Genomic DNA, 13,052 nt, shown 5'->3' on the forward strand with positions numbered 1-13,052 from the left:
TAGTGGGGTGGGGGCCTTTAGGCTGCTAGACGGGCAGTCAAGGTTTCAATTCTCATGGGCGTCGCCCCTCTGCGCAACCCAACGCATAGCATAGGCTTTTTAAGCTGTCAGCACGATGACCATATGTATGGCAGGCTGAGCCAGTGCGACTTCATGCCGGGTGCAGTTTCTTCGGGTTATAAATCAAAGAAAGCTACAGAAATTATAGTGTAAAATCTCAAAACACCAACGCTAAGCCTGGTTGGATGAGGGCACTGTTAGGCTGGTGTCCTCTTAAAAGAAAAAGGTGGTGGAAAGAGACTGGAGCTCACTATTATTAAGAGGGACGTTGGAAAAAGTATCTAAATTGTAAAGAACCAGTTCAATGCCTTTAATAAAGTTTATCTTTAAGGCTGTCAAAGCTATATGACCAAGATGGAAATCTGCAGCACTTGAATGGGTGGTGGGCCTAGTATAACCCTTGCCTATGCAATTTGCTTGTGATATTATTACTTGTGGTCATGCTCTATATATTCCTTAGATTCTGTTTTTTTGGACAACAGAAAGAAACCAGTATGGATGTAAATAGGTCGGATCCAGTATAGAGGTTTTGCAATTTTTTGGCTGTTCCGAATCCGATTTGGCTACATATCCACATTAACTATTCCAGATCCGAACCATTTGCATCCCTAAAAACCATGCATCTTTATGTTTGAGTCATCCCTGAGAGGTTTCACATCGACCGCAGCTCTATTTCAGTATCCGTTGTGTCGTCACAATTCTATGCGTACTCTCCCTCTGCTTATCGAGGATAGTTTCTCATTGGCTTCGGCCTTGCAGCAAGAGATGCCATTCTAAACGTTGGAATTGCATCCAACTTTAACTTAAGCCCATTATGAAACTGGGGACCTTTATTTCACATTCAAGTCTGCTTTAAGTATGCCTTATAGTGACGACACACAGGATTTGGACACTGAGCTTGATGCTTTTTTGGTTCTTGCAAAGAATACAAGTAGATTTTAGGGATTCTGTTTAAATGAAAATGGGATAAAGGTAAAACAAATCTGAGGATAGTTGAACAAATCAAAAACCCATTAGAACCCCATTCTCCCAAGGAGCGAATGCTGTAAGGAGCTGGAAATTTTGAAGAGAATAGATTTAGACAAACTTAGTTACATGTTTAGGAGCTACCATTTTTTCACTTAATCTAAACCCATAGATGTGTAGGAAAAATGAGCATATTTTGAGAGAGAGAGGAAAATTAGTAGCTCCTAAACACAAAAAAAACTTAGTTACATGTATTTTCACTTAATCTAAACCCATAGATGTGTTATGGCTTGTTTTACTTAAGAACACACTTTGGGTTGAACCGATTTAACGCAAAAAATTTAATATTTATCGTCATCAACTTTTAGTGAGACATGAGCCGTTGATTGTTAATCGCTCTGAAAAAAACACACACAGCCATGAAAAGTACCACAATTAAAGCATGTTTTATACTAAGTAAATCATATAAAATTCGTCTGTAAGTTAACATTAATAAAAAACCTGCCCATATGTGTTTTTTTTCAACCACTAAGATTATTAATCTAGTCATTCTCTCCATGCCAGTCACTAATAAACCCTAGAAACCTATACGATGTCTAGGATGTTCGTAAGTAACAAATGAAACGAGATTGTTTAATTGAACTAAATAAGGATAGTAACTATTATAACAAAAAACAAGAAAAAACAGAGAAGGAAATCCTTCTTTTACATCAACAGCATGCACCCAACAAGAGCAACACCATAAATATCAAACAAAAATACACATAATAAACCCTATGATCTGACTGACAAAGACCATAATCACCCGCTAATTAAGAATCTCCACAAACCCAAAAAAGCCATAAGCACCCAACCAAAGAAGATCTCTACTCAGTCACAGTGGTCTCCTCTGCAGCAACTGCCTCAGCCACAACCTCAACGCTTTCAGTGGTGGAGGGGGCTGGTGGGGCCTCAGTCTCTTCAACAACAGGGGTTGGTGAAGTCTCTGCTTCTTCCTCAACAACCTTTTTTTCTGTTGTCTCTTCCACCACAGCTTCTGTTGTCTCTTCCACAGTCTCTTCCTTCTCCTCCTCTACAGCTGCTGGGGGCTCTTCCTCCTTGGTCTCCACCTCTGCCGGTTGTGGTGCTCGTGCTTCCACCTTCACCTCCTCCTCCTCTACCAGTGTCTCCTTCGTCTCTTCCACCACTGCAACCTGTATTGTCTCGGCAGCTGGCTCAGGCGGTGGTGTCTCTTTCTCTTCCACCACGGTAGTCTGCTCGCTCACTTCTTCCGTTGTGCTAGCCTGAACCTCAACAGCAGCTGCTGCAACCTGACACAGATTAAAAAATTGATCAAATACAATCTCAAACATGTTGATCTTGATCATATATTTAAAAAAATGTTCACAGAAAAATCACCATATAAATTTCAGAAAGATCTGACATAATATATATATATATATAGATAGATAGATAGAGAGAGAGAGAGAGAGAGAGAGAGAGAGAGAGAGAGAGAGAGAGAGAGAGAGAGAGAGAGAGAGAGAGAGAGAGAGCTTCCATGTGATTGCTCAGATAAAACTACAGCAGCCAGCAAGCATGATATTTTAACTAAAGCAAGGTAGAGGAAATGAGGAAAGACAGCATAGAGAATTTTGGCATGTCCTCACACACATCTCTGTTGTCTTCAAGATCCATTCTCGTTCCTACTTCCAAGTTCATGATTCAGGCCTCTCTTATGTTATTAGTTTTTGAGCAACACTGAGTGCACTTGATGCTGTAAGTTTCATTTGCCAAATGGATATGTCTCTACATAAGAATGGATGGTGATCATCCCTAGATCTCACTTTAAACAAAGAATCATCAATTAAGTTTTGTAGACTATGAGAAAAACTGACTCAAGGCACCCCCACCAACCATTCCCAATACAAATATATTATTAGAAGATATGGTTACTCTTACTCATAAGCAATACTGGCTTTTTTTTTGGAGTTCTCATAGAGCTTCTTACCTCTGCACTGGCCATGGTGATCAAGAGAGCGAAAGAGATGTAGAAATCAACAGATGAGTAGCAAAAAAAATAGAACACTCTCTCTCTCTCTCTCTCTCAAAGAGGGACCAACTGGAGATTGGTGGCCAACCAAAGGAGAACAGGTTTGTGAATGAGAAGAGAGGGAGAGGATCAACGGCTATTTATATCCAACCCTTGAAAGATCTCACCGACATCGTCCATCTTTATCGTTGCAAATTTGCAATTGAACATCTTGTTAAAAAAAAATTAGGATTTATTTATTCATTAATTTTTTTTTTGCAGAGAAAATTGTCCTAAGATTTTCTTTCCTCACCGCATCATTCCACTTTTGCTACTCCCAATCGTACATGTTCACGTGGCAGGGAACAATTGGTTGGACGGAAGTGATGGGGTCCAGCAGAGTGGAAAGATGGTTAAAGTGTAGGACGCACATGTCGCGTGGTGACGGGGAGCTGACATGGAGCCCATCCTTTTTTCCTGCGGTTCATCCTGTGTGGCCTCTGTGCGTGACAGATAGGACGCCGGTCGGTGGGGCCCAGATTGTCCACTTGTTACCTAGCACGTGGCTTACTGTATGCCACGTCATCTGAGCGGGAATCCTAAGATCCCGTTCTTCTCAAGCGGGCATTTTCACATTTTAGTTGTTTTCCTATGATTTTTTTTTATGGTTTTATTCCCGAAAAACAATAAATTTATTCTATTGCAGTAAATTATTGCAAGTACGTGAAAAGGGACATGATTTTTATTAATTTTCATATTTTATTGTTGTTACTGTTTATTAATAACATTATTGCTCTACGGGTTCACTCAAACTGATGAAAAAATGCCCTTCCAACTAAGCTAAGCTGCTTTGGTAATTGGAATGTTGTGACGCAAATGAGCAATAGGGATGGCAGAGGACTGGGCCAGACTCGGAGGACAAGGTCTCGATTCCTGCCTCATCTGTAAATAGTGTCCTCCATTCTTGTGACGGTCCACTTTGGACCTTCATGCCTGCTCCATCTCAAATTTGTCTTAGTCTTCACCCTCGCCTATGTCTCGTTTTCGTTACTGTTTATGCAATTTTATTAAATAATTAAGAGTATTTTAATCATTTTACCAACGAGGATGAAGCTGGGCGGCGAAAAGCCTAAGTTCATTTTCTCGCATGAGTTTTTATTTTCATCTACATCCTCAGTTCATTCACCGTTTCATGTCTTTCATCGCTGCCCTAAATGGGGCAGGTTCCAATGGATATATCTCCGCTTTCCCAAGTCCACTGCCATGCATATTGAAGGACCGATTTTTAGATGCCTTTAAATTTTGTTTAAACATACAAAATTTTATCACTGGTGAGAAGAGAAATTATACTTGAACAGCCAAAAGGTCAAGACATTAAAAAAAATGCTTAATATAATTGACACTTGAATCATTTGATTCCGATGCATGGATAAGTTTTTATAAGTTTCAAAACGCAACGGTTTACAATTTTTATAAATTTTTTTTTAGGCTTTAAATACCATTTTTTTCATCCAAATTGCATCATATCTGACTCAATTTCTAGTAAATCAATCATGCTAAACACATTACATCTCTCATATATATATATATATATATATATATATATATATATATATATATATATATATATATATATATATATATAGAGAGAGAGAGAGAGAGAGAGAGAGAGAGAGAGAGGAAAACCCATATCTTTAGACGGGTTTTCCTTTGAACATCTTGGTACACGCAGCGTAATGTTGTGCACTCATTTTATCTCAAAAAAAAAAAATTTAGTGGTGGTTTTTTAACCACCGCTAAGTATGTGTTTTTTCACTTGGAGATTTAGTGGCGGTCAAGACAGCAACTAAAGCTATGGAGGGTGCAACAAAAAAAAAGATGCAGTATTGCCGTTTGATCGCGTGTGATCGTCCAACCTATCTTCAAAACTATATATATTTGGTAAACGAAAATTTACAAAATGTGCACTGTGTTGAGTGAAACATGTTAATGAATTTTCAGTTTTTTTTTTCTCAAAACTTTGACCCCATAGATGTGTTCGACATGATTAATTTACTAAAAATCGACACTTGGATCATGCATTTTGGATGAAAATAATGGTATTTAGAGCCTCAAAATTTTATAAAAATTGTAAGCCATTGATTTTGAAAATCTTATAAAAAACTATATATGCATTATTCATTACAGAAAACATAAAAAACTCTAAAAACTAATTAAATAGTCATGCTATTTAAAAATAAATAAATAAATAATTCAATCTTAATATACATTATTCATAGTTTTCATACATAAGCTAATTGAAACAAAAAATAACAAAACCCTCAAATTTCTAACTAAAATCAAGCATGTGGATCATACATAATGTTAACTAAAAATACCTAAATTAAATATTCATCTTATTTAAAAACAAAACAAAAATCTAAATGCTGTTAAGAAAAAATACAAAAAAAAACTTTAATACCTACTTAAATATTTATCATATTTAAAAAAAAACTAAATAAAAACCACAATCCTAACAAACATCATTCATAGTTTTCATACATAAGTTAATTGAAATAAAAAACAACAAAACCCTTAATTTTTTGAAATACAACTATTTAAGAAAAAGCAAATTGAAACCTAAATTCTAATCCTAACAAACAACAATCATAATTTCATATTCTAATTAAAAAATATAATAAAAATACTAATTAAAATATATTAATCAAAGCAACCAGAAATGAGAGGGGGGGGGGGGGGGGAGGGGGAGGAGGACCTCATCCCGTGTGCACTATAGCGGATGTCTGGCGGTTGCCACGATGTCCCTGGATGATGGCTGATGGGCATGTCTTGTGTCCTATGGTTGTGGGGTCAGGCCGTTTGGGGGAGGGGACACATAGAAAGTAGAGAAAGAGAAAGAGAGAGGTGGGATCACAGGAGGGAATCCAGAGAGAGAGAAAGGGTCAGGCCACACGATCCTTGTGGGCCTGTGACTTTGCTGCTATGGGTTTGTGGGTAGGGGCTAAGGGTGAAAGAGAGTGAGTGGCTTGTGGGGTACCAGAAAGGGTCAAAGGGCAAGCGAGGGAGTGGGGGTGATTGGGAAGTGGCGATGGGTCTGTTGTGGTTGTGATGTTGTGAGGAGTGACAAAGGGCGCAGGAATGTTGGAGGGAGAGAGGGGTTGTGGGGGGGGGGCTTGCGGGTCTGCATTGCAGTGTAGGGTTGCATCGTCACAGGAAGGGTCGAAGGGTGAGGGAGGGCAAGAGCAGGTGGGGACCCTATGGGCCTGTGCTATGGAGTCACAGAGAGGGTTGGTGGGTGAGGGCCTGCGTAGCTGCACAGTGGGGTTGGGGGGAGAGAGAGAGGCTAGGGAAAAATTGGGGAAGCCCTTTTGGGTTGGGCTTAATGCCCACCCTAACCGTCCTAACCTGGTCAAGGTGGGCACTACCCATGTTATACGCGGCTCCCACCCTGACCTATATCCCTCTTAAGGGATTTCAGCAGGTCAAGGTAGACATGTGCCCACCCGTCTATTAACGTGGCTCTGCCCCTAGGATCAAGTCAGTTCAAGAATAAAATGGGTTCGGATAGATAATCAAGTTGATTTAGTTTTACATTATGCAAAACTATTTGGTTCGGCTATAAAATTCAAGTTGGGTCCAAACGGGTTCGGGTCTTCATTTTCAATACCCAAGAGTTGACCTGTTTTCAATACAGGTCTATATTTTGGACCTAATCTGACCTAGAGATGCAAATGGTTTGGATCCAAAACAATTAAATACGTGAAGATTTGGATCAAAACTGTATTCAAAATAGCTAAAAATTGCAAATCTCCCATCATAGATCCGACCCATTTGCATTCCTAATATGAATCCATGAGTACTAAAATTGGGTCGAGTTGATTTATGTATAATTTGTTCCATCGTTGGGTCGAGTTGGTTCAAGTATAATCGGTTCCAGCATTGGGTCGAGCGGATATACTTGACCCAGCTACACCCTTATGAAAATCCTTACTTGAATGTGTATGATTTTTCTAAGTTGTCAAACCTAAACCTAGTTGTGCTATCAAGGAGTCGGATTGATGATGGCTCTATTGGTTTGCTAGAATTTAATCTTCATTATATAAAAGTTTTTCTAAAAATTTGCCAACAAGTTGCTAGGTGTAGTACACCCAAGTGGTTTGACATAGTGGGATGGGCCATAGGTTGCTAGGTAGGTGGTTTAGATTCAAATCTCATAGGCTTTCTGCCCAAGCCTAAGCTTAGCAGCTCTATGGGGTTATGGGTAAGCCTTTTGAGTTTTATGCTGCCAAGACAATGACCGTAAGTATGGCAAGTAGAGCCAACGTGACTAAATCTATGTTTCTATGGCAGTTTCTCTAAGTAAAAACTAAAAAGTTGCTTGTTGTGGTATCAACAGGTCTGGTTTTGTTCAGACTCGGGTGAAATCAAATCCAGACCTGATTTGAGATGATGGTATTGGGTCTGAACTTGGGTTCAATTGAACACATCATAAGACAAATCATACGAGGACCCTAAAATAAAAAAAATATTTACACTGAAAAATTACATATCTTAGTTGAAACCCGGGTCGAGCAAGAGTCTAGTATGGAATTTCACAAACCATACATAAATCCATATATTAATAGAACCCTTCGAGTCTGACCCTGATACTAATCTGACGTTCTTATTTATCACCAAACCCTGACCCTATAGAGTTTTGTACGAATCTAGTCTGGGTCAAACTCAACCCATTGACACCCTGGATGTGATAGTTAGGGATGGGTCAGGTCAGAAGTAATTTTAAGGGATAGAATGGTAACTTCAAAACATGAGTTGGAGGAAGTTTGTTTCAATCACACGGAAATCACTCTCTCATTCAAATGAGAATGATTCTCATTCACGTCAAACATGAGATTTGCAAGATTCAAAATCACACCCGTAAAATTCAGGTGAACGTTGGGGTTCCCCACAATGTTCATCTCCCTCATCTTCTTCTCTCTCCTATATGAAGAAAAAGGCCAGAGGGGAAAGGAGAGTGACCGAAGAAGCAGAGGAGGGTAAAGCGGGAGGCAGTGTCGAAGGGCGGCCAAAGAGGCAGAGGAGGGCGATGGTCTTTCTGTCAAGGTAGAAGGTGATGCCAAAGATGGAGCGGGGGAGGAGGGTGGTGGAGGAGAAGCCGGTGAGTGAGGAGGAGGAGGTGAGGACGACATTGTGGGGAGGAGCAGGGGAGAAATGGACAAAGGAGACGGCGTCAGAGGAGGGGAGGCAGGGGTAGGCGATGATCTGTGTGTGTGTAAAACAAAGGAAGGGGAAGGAAAAAGAAGGGATTATGTTAAAATTACAGTCTCCCGATCACGGTGGGACTCCCATGATATCGTGATCTCTTCAGGAACCCAGTCAAGATGAGTTTCTCCTTTCTCAAAGACTCCTCTTCATGTCTTGCTCTTATATGTAGCACCTAACTATAAGGATCATTGCATCCTTATCGTTCTGGTCCATCGACCTCTTCAGGGCTATATAAACCCTCTTGTACCTTGTTGCAAAGACATCAATAACATGTGCACACGTTTCAGTCCGTGGTTGTAGGCCTAGGACTGAACCACGTTATATCTGGCTCTCTTCTCGTATTCTATATTTCATCAGATTCCAATGAGCTTCATGCATGTCATTGGATTTTTTTGTTTTTTTTTTCATTTTATGCTTCAACCAAGTGAGAGGAGTTGTAGTCGTGGAGAAAAAATATCTTTTTAGATGGATGTTTGGGCTCCTCTCACTCAGCTAATTTTAGATATCTTAATATTTTTCATATCAATAGAGGCATGGGAGAGAAGGTCATGGACTATTGGTCGGTCGAAGGCCAATGGCAAATCAAGGTAGCCCAACGATATAGTCTAGTTACCACACAACAGTTTAGGGACTTACTGGGATTATTGGCAGGTGTGAAGATTATGAACAATAAGAACATAATGTGGGATCTCAAGCAAACTGGATAGTATAGTTTGGCCTCATGTCACCAAGTGCAAACACCCTTTCTGTGACTGCCTGATCAATGCCTTGGGGGGGGGGGGGGGGGGGGGGCTAACCAACCTCCAAGGGTGAGTTTGTTTGGTTGGCTCATTCTCTAAGGCAGGGCAAGAACGGATAACACCCTTCAAATGATCAGGTTTCAGTGATGTGGAATTCAATAAGCACCTATTCGCTAGGTGCATATGATTCAGGAAGCTGTAAGTGTTTTTCTTTAACAAGGTTTTGTGTGATAGCTTATGCAATATGTGAGATGTGTTCCTCTCACATCGACATTAAAGAGGGCTGGTAAAGGGGACTATGAGTTTTTCTTGGGTTTTGATCTCATGGAGGTTGTGGTTCCACAAAAACGAAGATTATTTTTGAGGGTGTAGCTCCAAGCATGAAGTTATTACAAGTCAGAATCATGCAAGAGTTGAGAGAATGAAAAATGTTAAAGAAAGTAAAGATCGGGGTTGTGTCATGCTTTTAGAGGTGTCAGTTTAACATGCTCATGATTAATGGTTCTAATAGGGACTTCTAATGACAACTCGTCAGTAGAGTTCAGTGTTCTCAATCACCGCATCGTAAGCAATGTATGTACATGTAAAAATATCAATAAAAATGAGAATGTATGCCTTTTTTCTCAAAAAAGTGGGAGGGGCAGCAATCTTTTTTTTGTTAATAGAATGAAAGTTTTCAAAAAAATTGCATTCTTTTTGTTAAAATATGCTTTCTTTTATTAAACTTACAATTTGTTTAAAATCATGTTATTGGATCCAAATTGAAACACGGGATCCAACTATGATAAATCCAATCCATGATGCATTAAAAATCCATGTATAAATATTTATAATTTGTTTAAAACCATTTTATTTTATCCAAGCTCTAGCTTTAGATCCAAATATGATAAACTCAAACAATGATCCGATAAAACTCCATGTACAAGTCCATTAAGTCCAAAAAAATCCATTGATACAATCCATGAACCATGATCCACTAAATTCAAAAAATCCATTGGTCCAATTCATGATCCATTAGATTCAATTCATGGTCATTAAATCTAAAAAACATTGATCCAATACATGATCTATATCTGACCCCGATCCAATTATGTATAACATGAGAAAATGAATTTGTGTCAAACTTAGCAAACAAAAAAATGAATCTCATACAAATGAGATTCCTTTTCTCAAACCAACTAAATATGAGAAGTGAAATCTCATGAGAAAGTAAATCACATGAGAGTGATTCTTATGAGATTTACACCATTTATAAAAACAACCAAACGTACCCTTAGGGTATGTTTGTTTCCATCACATGAGATTCAAATTCTCATACAAATGAGAATTCAAATCTCATTTGATTTGGTTTCTCATCACAACCAAACAAAAAAAGTTTTGGGTTGTGAGAAACCAATGATTTTGAATCATACGATTCAAAATCACACAATTGTCTTTTCAAAGATGAACGTTGAGGCTCTCAAAGCCCCAACATCTATCTTCTCACCTTCTCCCCTTCTTCTAACAAGGACGACACCAATCTCGCTCCCTCTAGCGATGAAGCCAGACTCCACTCCAGCAATGCCCCTTTCTCCTTTCCCATGTCTTCTCCCTCCTCTCGCTCTCCTAAAAGGCAATAACCCCTTGCCCAGCTCACTCTCTCCCTCTTCGCTCTATGCTCCACTCCTTCTTCATAGGGTTACCATCAAATCTACAACAACGACTTAGTTTTAGTCTCCTTAGAGGTTTCTCTATGCGAATTTGTTAGATCTCGTAACTTTGCATCTTTTTTTGTTTTTCAACTGTAATTTGATGTTTTGGTGAGAGATAGGTTAGAACTTCTATTGGCGCTTGTTAGGGATTTGATTAGAGGAGGAGAAACTATGATGAATTTTGGTGGAAGGTTTCTAGTTAAGGTATTGGTGTGAATTTTATGAAAACACTTTTTAAAACAATATTTTTAATGAAAAATCAAGTGAAAGCTAAACAACAAAAATATAAAAACCGGCTCGCACGAGTGGTGGAGTCTGGGTCAAACTCAGGGAATGAAAAATACTTGTATCCAAACACACAAGCTAAACTACTTTTTATTACCAAAATAAAAAGAATTAATTAAATAATTAATTAACTAAGGGAGTACGACCCTACGCAGAGGGCTTAAACAAAATAAATAAATGGCTTATTACAAACCCAATTTAATGAATAAATATCAGAAATAAAACCCTAATCTAAAAAGAAAAAAAAATGCTTCAGTGCTTCGAGACTTCTTGTCCTTTCTTGATTAATTTACTTCCTTTTATCCTTCCCTCTATGCACCCTTTAGGTACTTAGGTTGACACTTTTCTATGGTTTACTAAAGGGCTCTCTGAGAGCTCTCTAATGGCACTTCTGAGGGCTTGAGAAGACCTTAGAGGGTACTTTGAGGGCACAAAAAGAGCTTTACCGCATGTCCAACGCTCTCCTGCGAAACAAAAACACAAAATAATCAGAACCACGAAAAGAAATACTACTAGACGCTAATAATCTAATCACTATAGGTCAAGAAACTAACTCGACATGTAACAAACTTGAACAAACTAAACAATCTGAACATTAAAGGACAAAATAACAAAACAAACTACTACTATCAAGAAGTTAATTACTTAACAAACTAAGAATTAATGTAACTAAGACTGAAAGAAACTAGACTAGCCAAAATTCAAGAATTAATTCACTAACTATTAAGAAATAACTAGTTAATAGGAAGGAAGAGCAAGCTGACTATTTAACTAAATTAAAACCATAAGACATTAACTAATCAATAATTCATAATTTCAATTTAACTAATAATGACAATTACTAATTAAAAGCATGGAATTTGATTAAATCTATTCTAATTAATTAATGAAACTCAGCAGCACATACCTAATGGATTGTTATGAATTTACTACTATTTAATTTATTTAGTCTAATAACTTATGTAACTAAGGATGAAAGCACAAACTCGGCAGCTATGAATCACATAAGATGACGACAATTTGAATTAACAATTAAGAAACATGGCTGAATGAAAACCATTAATAAACGGTGATGTGTTGAATGAAAACCATTAACAAAAGACATTGACCTAAATAATAAAAAGAAAAGATGTTGAACCTATTTAACAAAAAACAACATTGAATCTAAAGACTAAGAAAAAGAACCGATGTTCGCAAATATAGAAACAATGCTGAAATAAAAAAATCAACTGAGTAAGAAAATTAACATGTAGTTTGCAAAAAAAAAAAACTTACTGTTAAAAAATATAAAACTAAACTAAAAATGTGGCTGCATAAAATTAACAAAAGACGCTACCCATTAACTAAAAAAAACATGAAACACACTACATGGCTGACTTCAAAATCAATACTATGCTAGCTTTAAACTACACAAATATCCTATATGCAATGTTGAAAATCAAAATAAACTACGATGCATCAATCCTAAATATTACGGAGAAGGGGGAGAAGAAGTTCACCTTACGGATCACTTCTGACAGACTGGTTGAGAGGAGAAAGTGGTTGATCCCAGCTGCATACATGCCTGCTCAATGAAGAAGGGAAGAAAAGTCGATGAAGACGAGGTTTAGAGGATCGATGAAATAAAGAATAAGAAGAGGAAGGAGGAGAAATAGGAGAAAAAAAATTGGCCAAGAATGAAGAAGAAGAAGGGAGAAGGGAAGATGGAGGCAAGAGGGTTGCTAAAAAAATTATTTTTCCAGCCCTCAAAACTACTATTTATAACCCTAATTAGGTTAAAAATAAAGTTTTCAAAAGGAGTCCAAAATATTTTTAAATTTTCAAAACAGGTCCCCTCTTAAAAACATGTTTTTCAAAGGGGTATTTTCTAAAACTAATTTAAAGTAATAAAGTAAGTTCTAATCTAACTAAATTATGAATTAGAAAAATTCTATCTAATAAAAATACCAAAAAAATACAGGGCCGAATCGAAAAATATGTTTTTTTTTTCTGAAAATTGGGTTTCGAAGTAATTTCTCGAAAACAATGATAAACATG

General features: G+C 37.8%; 1 protein-coding gene across 1 annotated transcript; it reads right to left on the minus strand.

Annotated features, from left to right (window-relative positions):
- Positions 1-1,663: 1,663 nt before the first annotated feature.
- LOC149840689 (uncharacterized) lies at positions 1,664-3,166 on the minus strand. Its single transcript, XM_090004524.1, has 2 exons — positions 3,014-3,166; positions 1,664-2,336 (listed from the first exon to the last, which is right to left on the minus strand). The coding sequence occupies exons 1-2, from the start codon at positions 3,026-3,028 to the stop codon at positions 1,893-1,895; spliced, it is 459 nt and encodes a 152-aa protein (XP_089860650.1). The 5' UTR covers positions 3,029-3,166; the 3' UTR covers positions 1,664-1,892.
- Between the last annotated feature and the right edge of the window lie 9,886 nt (positions 3,167-13,052).

Source organism: Nuphar pumila, chromosome 4, assembly GCF_984573655.1.
Source record: "Nuphar pumila chromosome 4, dmNupPumi1.hap1.1, whole genome shotgun sequence".
In the NCBI taxonomy this organism is placed as follows: domain Eukaryota; kingdom Viridiplantae; phylum Streptophyta; class Magnoliopsida; order Nymphaeales; family Nymphaeaceae; genus Nuphar; species Nuphar pumila.